Consider the following 7,568-nt stretch of genomic DNA (forward strand, 5'->3'; position numbering starts at 1 on the left):
TTTATGCATAGTTAATAGATTACATTATTAGGTTACTTTGACCATCGCCCACTAAAGATCAACATAATCTATAAAAGTGAGAATCAAGATAATTAATGATATAGTTAATGCGTTTGGATATGTTTCGAATAAAAAGGAAAAAAATAAATAAATGCCCCCTCAAAAATAATGAATGCATGACGCCCCTGATTGTTATCCTATCCTTATATATCCCTTGAGAAATTCAAAGGCTGAAAAACTCTAACCCTATCCAATACATTGTGCAAAAAAAAAAAAAAAAAAAAAAAAAAAAACAAAACCAACACCCCATATTAGACATTTCCAAAAAGCAAAATATTAGGTTACTTTGACCATCGCCCACTAAAGATCAACATAATCTATAAAAGTGAGAATCAAGATAATTAATGATATAGTTAATGCGTTTGGATATGTTTCGAATAAAAAGGAAAAAAATAAATAAATGCCCCCTCAAAAATAATGAATGCATGACGCCCCTGATTGTTATCCTATCCTTATATATCCCTTGAGAAATTCAAAGGCTGAAAAACTCTAACCCTATCCAATACATTGTGCAAAAAAAAAAAAAGCCAATACCAACTACACCTGGTCCCAAACATAGCTTTCAAGAGCCTAGCAAGGGACAATGACAGCCTTGCTTTATACAGTATGGTGGATTGCGACACTGTCACTCTGATGCACCAGGAGGTGGCATGTTAGAGCAGCATAAGCCAAGTCAAAGTTCAGTTTATTAAATAGCTGTTTTCATACAATAAAATACTGGAAGTGCTCTCTCAGTTGCATGAACCCTAACCCTTAAATAGATTCTGAGTCATTTTTTCCCTTTATATGTGAATTTCATGAAATGTTTGCACTTTCTGAAATGTATCTGTGTCATCTTTTATGTCAAATTCTTACATTTTTCCAATCAAATGAAAATGAGGTTCCTGAAAGGCTTTTTCTCTCTCTCTCTCTCTAAATAGAGACATTTCCAAAAATGGATATCTGGAGTTTCAAAATGCCACTTGGTGACAACATGATCTGATATCTATTCCAACAGATTGAGGACTGATCATTTAAGACTCAGTGCCCTATAGTTAACATGGCTATAAACAGAATTATGTACATTTTTTCAAAGTCTTACTGTAAGTTTTAAAGACAGTATAATCTTTTCAAACAGACATGCCAACACAAGTTTAAAGACTAAAAGTGTATTATTATAGCAATTACAAAGCAATTGTGAGGTTTATATGTAGTATGTGATCTAAAATGTGTCTGCAGAATGTGTTGAGTGATATTCCTGAGATACAGTTGGAGTTCCCACCTGTTTTATTGCTAAACACTGCTGCTAGAGAGCACAACAGGTGAGAAAACACACAGATTTCAGCAACAGAAGTGATAGGGTTCATCTTAATTTTTTGCTTACAGTTCTTGCACTTACAATAAAGGACTGAAAGAGTGTCATGTTTCTCTGTTCATTCCAAGGACATGATTTGGAGAAAGATGTGTGTTTGTAGGTCAGGTTTTGCATATATTGCACCAAATGTCCCCACAAGGACAGATAAAACTGAAATTACCTACACTGTGGGATTAGTTAACATAAAAAAATCCTTTTTTTAATTGAAATGCAGAAATATTTCGGTGATAGGTATGTTATGTAAGGGGATTGAAAGCATCATTAGCTCAATATAAGAATAATACAAGTTAATAGTAAGTCCCCATGATAGAATGATATAAAAACAAATGTGTGTGTGTGTGTTGATTGTGGGGAGGGAAGGAGAGGGGGGTGTTGGGATTTGACAATCTCATTGGCTTAAGGAAAGATCTGCTTCCTTAAAGAGAATGGAGAAGCCGTATGGGAAACCTATATAAACCCAACTAATGTTATAAACTGATGCTCTTTCCCTCTAATCACCCCTGAATGTCCTGCTGCGCACTGAAAGGTGAGTCTCTATTATTCTGTCCATCTCGAACATTAGATCTTCAGGAGATCTCAGTCATGCTGAGCAGCCATACTCAGCCAAGAAATTAGAGTAATAAGTAGGATAAAAATATGCTTTATAATGTACTGCATACTGGACTTGTGACAAAACAGGTTAAGTGGCTGTTGCCTAATATAATACTGTGTTTTTAAGAATGGAGAGACAATGGATATGGTTTGATGTCTTCTTTATGGATACATTCTGATCAGTTCTAACTTTAAACTCTAATGTCAAATGCTCAAAAAGCTTTTATTAGACCCTAAATTGACATAATTGTGGTATGTGTTGTTGGGATACATTTGAGTAGGCTATATTTAATTCATTGTAAAAGTATATGAATCACAAGTATATTAAGCACATGCTCACTGTTAGATATTTCTTGCCTTTGTTCACCAGCACCTGTTGTTTTTACAGAAAAAAAATTGGCTGTTGGGGTTGCCGGAATAATTCAATTAAAATACTATAAAATATAATCAACTTTACAGACCTGTACATTTTACAGTTTAAAACTGTTGTAATTTACAAAAAATCCAACAGCCATTTTATGCTGAATTACCGTAACCAAGCTGCTACTAAAATCAGTTTTAATTCTTTAACATAACAAATAGCTTACATAAGTTGTACAGTGTCATACACACACATACAGATTCATGGTGACACACATGACATTAAAATAATGTAATAAACAGTAATTTATCAACATAAGATGTAACATAAAACCGTAGTTTTAACAAAATACTGTCAAACGTGAAGTATCGTACAAGGAATTCTGGGAATATCTGTTTACTGTAAATTAAATGACTTCCAAAAACTATCGATTTAACAGTTAAAATTACATAAAATGTCCCAATAAATCTATTTTGGTTTTTCACAATGAAGAGTAAGGGAACTTACCGTTAACCAATTAACAGGCTTTACCGTAAGTCTTTTTTTCACAATGTAATATTTCCTTCACACATCTTATGATATACACAGGTATGGAGACAACAGCTCATTTTAAAAAACATAATGCTCCAACTCAGTCCATGTCCAATCCAAAATCTTTTTTGGCAAGAAAAGTGTAGAACTAATATAGTTCTTTAGACTATCAGAAAGTATTTTTACAGTTGTGGAGGGTTTCAGCTGTTGGGTGTTGAAGTTGAGGAGATTCTTCAAGAGGCAGCAAGTTGTCTGTCAGCTGTCTCGTCTTCTGTATTGGGTGCAGACCTTCTGCTTCCTACAAAGGAACACTAAAAAAAGAGCACAAGACAACTGCTTCTCAAATTCAAACCCTTAAACACCTAACACTTCTGAGGGTATTGACACTTACACAGACCCATGTACACCAGCCGTCTCTCTTTCACATTATCCCCAGCCAAATTTAGACTTACTGCAGGACCGATGACTGAATGTAAATTGTTTCCATTAGATTGAAGGCAGAAACACCCCCACCTGCAACCCACAGGCGTCTTCACCTTAACAGAGGTTGCCACAAAGAGCCCGGCAAGACATTCTGATCAGTTCTAACTTTAAACTCTAATGTCAAATGCTCAAAAAGCTTTTATTAGACCCTAAATTGACATAATTGTGGTATGTGTTGTTGGGATACATTTGAGTAGGCTATATTTAATTCATTGTAAAAGTATATGAATCACAAGTATATTAAGCACATGCTCACTGTTAGATATTTCTTGCCTTTGTTCACCAGCACCTGTTGTTTTTACAGAAAAAAAATTGGCTGTTGGGGTTGCCGGAATAATTCAATTAAAATACTATAAAATATAATCAACTTTACAGACCTGTACATTTTACAGTTTAAAACTGTTGTAATTTACAAAAAATCCAACAGCCATTTTATGCTGAATTACCGTAACCAAGCTGCTACTAAAATCAGTTTTAATTCTTTAACATAACAAATAGCTTACATAAGTTGTACAGTGTCATACACACACATACAGATTCATGGTGACACACATGACATTAAAATAATGTAATAAACAGTAATTTATCAACATAAGATGTAACATAAAACCGTAGTTTTAACAAAATACTGTCAAACGTGAAGTATCGTACAAGGAATTCTGGGAATATCTGTTTACTGTAAATTAAATGACTTCCAAAAACTATCGATTTAACAGTTAAAATTACATAAAATGTCCCAATAAATCTATTTTGGTTTTTCACAATGAAGAGTAAGGGAACTTACCGTTAACCAATTAACAGGCTTTACCGTAAGTCTTTTTTTCACAATGTAATATTTCCTTCACACATCTTATGATATACACAGGTATGGAGACAACAGCTCATTTTAAAAAACATAATGCTCCAACTCAGTCCATGTCCAATCCAAAATCTTTTTTGGCAAGAAAAATATAGAACTAATAGAGCAGAAAGTATTTTTACAGTTGTGGAGGGTTTCAGCTGTTGGGTGTTGAAGTTGAGGAGATTCTTCAAGAGGCAGCAAGTTGTCTGTCAGCTGTCTCGTCTTCTGTATTGGGTGCAGACCTTCTGCTTCCTACAAAGGAACACTAAAAAAAGAGCACAAGACAACTGCTTCTCAAATTCAAACCCTTAAACACCTAACACTTCTGAGGGTATTGACACTTACACAGACCCATGTACACCAGCCGTCTCTCTTTCACATTATCCCCAGCCAAATTTAGACTTACTGCAGGACCGATGACTGAATGTAAATTGTTTCCATTAGATTGAAGGCAGAAACACCCCCACCTGCAACCCACAGGCGTCTTCACCTTAACAGAGGTTGCCACAAAGAGCCCGGCAAGACGTCTGAGTAAGTATTGAGTTACAAACATCATGATGTTTGTGTGGCGTGAAAATGATCAAGTCACTAAGTCATGGATTACTGAACTCAGGAAATACATTTAGCATCATGATCATTTTGTATTTATTATGATACATACTAGCATAAATGGTATTAGTACTGCTATTAGCACAGTACATTTTATGGAGTTCCATCTGTTTCTCCTAACCATAATCATCCCAGTCAGTGAATAATGCCCTGTTCTGTGGTCTCTGAAATTGTAAACATTTGCTTTCTGATAGGAAAAAGATGTCGTCCAGCCGCAGGCAACATCTAAAGGTGAGGTCATCTCTTTCTTCATGAGATCTGAGCTATATGAACTGTAAGTGTCTCTCTTGTTGAATACTGTCTATGCTGCTTCTTTGTCTTTGTGCTCCAGAGCTTTTTGCTTCAGATCGCTCATGGGCTTTTGGAGGAAGAGGCATCTGAGGCTGAGCAGGAAAAACAGAGATACATGGAGGAGAACTGCCCTGATCTCTCACTGCCTGGAAGCATGCAGGCACTACAAGTACACACAGACACACACACACACACACACACACACGTTTCCATGTTTTATGGGGATGTTCCATAGACGTAATGCTTTTTATACTGTACAAACTGTATTTTCTACCCCCTTACTCTAACCCAACCCCACAAAAAAACTACTTTTTAGATTTTCAAAAAATCATTTTAAAAGATCACTATGTATAAGCTGTTTTCCTCTTGGGGACCAAAAATGTCCCCACAAGATAAAAAATTACTGGTATTACTATCCTTGTGGGCAGTGTTCGAACTATACCGTGGTCTTTGGGGGAGCCCACTTGTTGTTGTTTTTTTATATAAAGGGGTGGGGGGGGTCAGGGCCTTCGAATTGATAGGTGATACAACAAACAGCCACCCACAAATAGTCTATAAACAAAGCATCAGGCTGTCTTTGAGTTCACATGAACAACGGTTAAAGAATCGACCACAGAGTCCAGCGTTTATATTTTTTCTACGAATCTTTTGAGTTAACATGTACTAAACATGAGTGGAATTTGCACCGCAGCGCCCCCCCACCTTGATGCTCATGACAAGAATAGCATGTATAGTTATCTTTATTGAAGTGAATTAGGTTTAAATCGCCGTCATGCTTGAATGAATGTTATTTTTGCAATTTTACACATGATCACTATTACACAAAACTGAAATTGCACGTCAAAATAACACATTGTCAATATTTTTTGAGACCCCCCAAAATGTCACAAATCACGTTTTCAGGGGAGCCCATGTCTTATTAAGGGGAGCCGAGCTCCCCCTAGCTCCCCCGTAGTTCGCACCCTGCTTGTGGGGACATTTGGTTCCCATAACGTAGGGAATATCATGTACACAAACGCACACACACACACACACACACACAAAGATTCAGTCAGTAACAGAATCACATCATGCTTATGAACAGTTTTATACAGGCTAAAAGCACACCATCGTATTCTATTGCCTTCAGTGCTGTGTGATGGGCAAAAGTACAGATGAATAGGCTATACGTGTGAAAATATGCATGTATCTTTGTGTAAAGGAGCTGTGTAGGAAGTTGCACCAGCAGATTGATGTCATTGATGCACAAAGATATGATATGGAGAGCAAAGAGGCCAAGTCGAACAAGGAGGTACTTTTGTTCTGATGGTTGTTTTGTTCTGTTCTACTAGTTAATGTATTTAACTTACATAACATCTAAAACCTAAACTTTATTCATGATCTTTTAAGATTGAAGATCTGAAGATAAAGGTTCAGGACCTGAAAGGTAAATTCAAGAAACCCGTTCTGAAGAAAGTGCGTATGTCTGCTGATGCCATGCTGCAGGCCCTGCTGGGCTCCAAACACAAAGTGTCCCTGGATCTGAGAGCCAACCTCAAACAGGTCAAGAAAGAGGTCAAGGAGGAGGTGAGCGCACATCATTAGCATTTAAACAGAAGCATGTGCAATAAAATGTGGACATAACTCATGATGAGAAGACAAATTACACGAAGGCTTGTAGTTTTGAAACATTGTACTTTTTCTGGCATTACAGGAGAAGGAGGCAGTGGGAGACTGGCGTAAGAACATTGAGGATAAGGCTGGCATGGATGGCAGGAAGAAGATGTTTGAGTCTGAGGCCTAAATCTGTTTTTCTTAAATTAATATTTTCATACAATGATTTATTCGGTCAAGTTGTCTTAATTCTTGTGGTCTTCAGGGTTCTGAGAGATAAAAAGTGGTAATACTATCTATTGTTGTAATACTATCAAGTGATGTCACAGTTGGTTATGTATTGTATAAAGGAGGTGTTGATGTATGTGATGGTTGGTTTTGCAGTTGAGACTTTAATTTGTAAAAGAATAATCTGACTTTGGGTCTTTTTTATTAGACCAAATAAATTGACATTCATCAGTAAAACCCATTCACATGCTCAAAACAGTACTGAGAGGAGTTTGCTGAAAAAAAAACAATCAAACAATCGAAGTGTGACATTCTGCTTTTTCATTATTTCATCTTCACCAGTTAAATGTATGGCTCAGTGAGACTAAAGAACAACAGCAACCGATGACTCCAGTGGTCACAAGGGAAAACAGCCGGGCTATCACACTAGTAGTGACTTGCTCTTTAAATGTAGCAAGTATGGAGTCACACACAGAGATTGTTCATTTGATAAGCAAAGCAAGATGAAATCTCCCACTTGAAAATGATATTAAGTGTTGCAAATGCATGCTTTCTGTTATGCCTTTATTTGTTTTCTTTTTTCCTGTCTTTCATTCTTTATATTCTTAAAAGAAAAAAGTGTATTG

The 7,568-nt window shown here is 36.4% G+C and overlaps 1 protein-coding gene across 1 annotated transcript; it reads left to right on the forward strand.

Annotated features, from left to right (window-relative positions):
* Positions 1-666: 666 nt before the first annotated feature.
* Positions 667-7,063, forward strand: LOC107742580 (troponin I, fast skeletal muscle-like). The gene is made up of 8 exons (XM_016555619.1): positions 667-705; positions 1,279-1,361; positions 4,666-4,752; positions 5,025-5,061; positions 5,162-5,290; positions 6,323-6,412; positions 6,511-6,687; positions 6,815-7,063. Exons 1-8 carry the CDS (start codon positions 667-669, stop codon positions 6,902-6,904), a joined length of 732 nt encoding a protein of 243 aa, XP_016411105.1. The 3' UTR covers positions 6,905-7,063.
* The last annotated feature ends 505 nt before the right edge of the window (positions 7,064-7,568 follow it).

The sequence above is a fragment of the Sinocyclocheilus rhinocerous genome, unplaced genomic scaffold (assembly GCF_001515625.1).
Source record: "Sinocyclocheilus rhinocerous isolate Xijiao unplaced genomic scaffold, SAMN03320098_v1.1 scaffold587, whole genome shotgun sequence".
Taxonomy (NCBI): Eukaryota; Metazoa; Chordata; class Actinopteri; order Cypriniformes; family Cyprinidae; genus Sinocyclocheilus; species Sinocyclocheilus rhinocerous.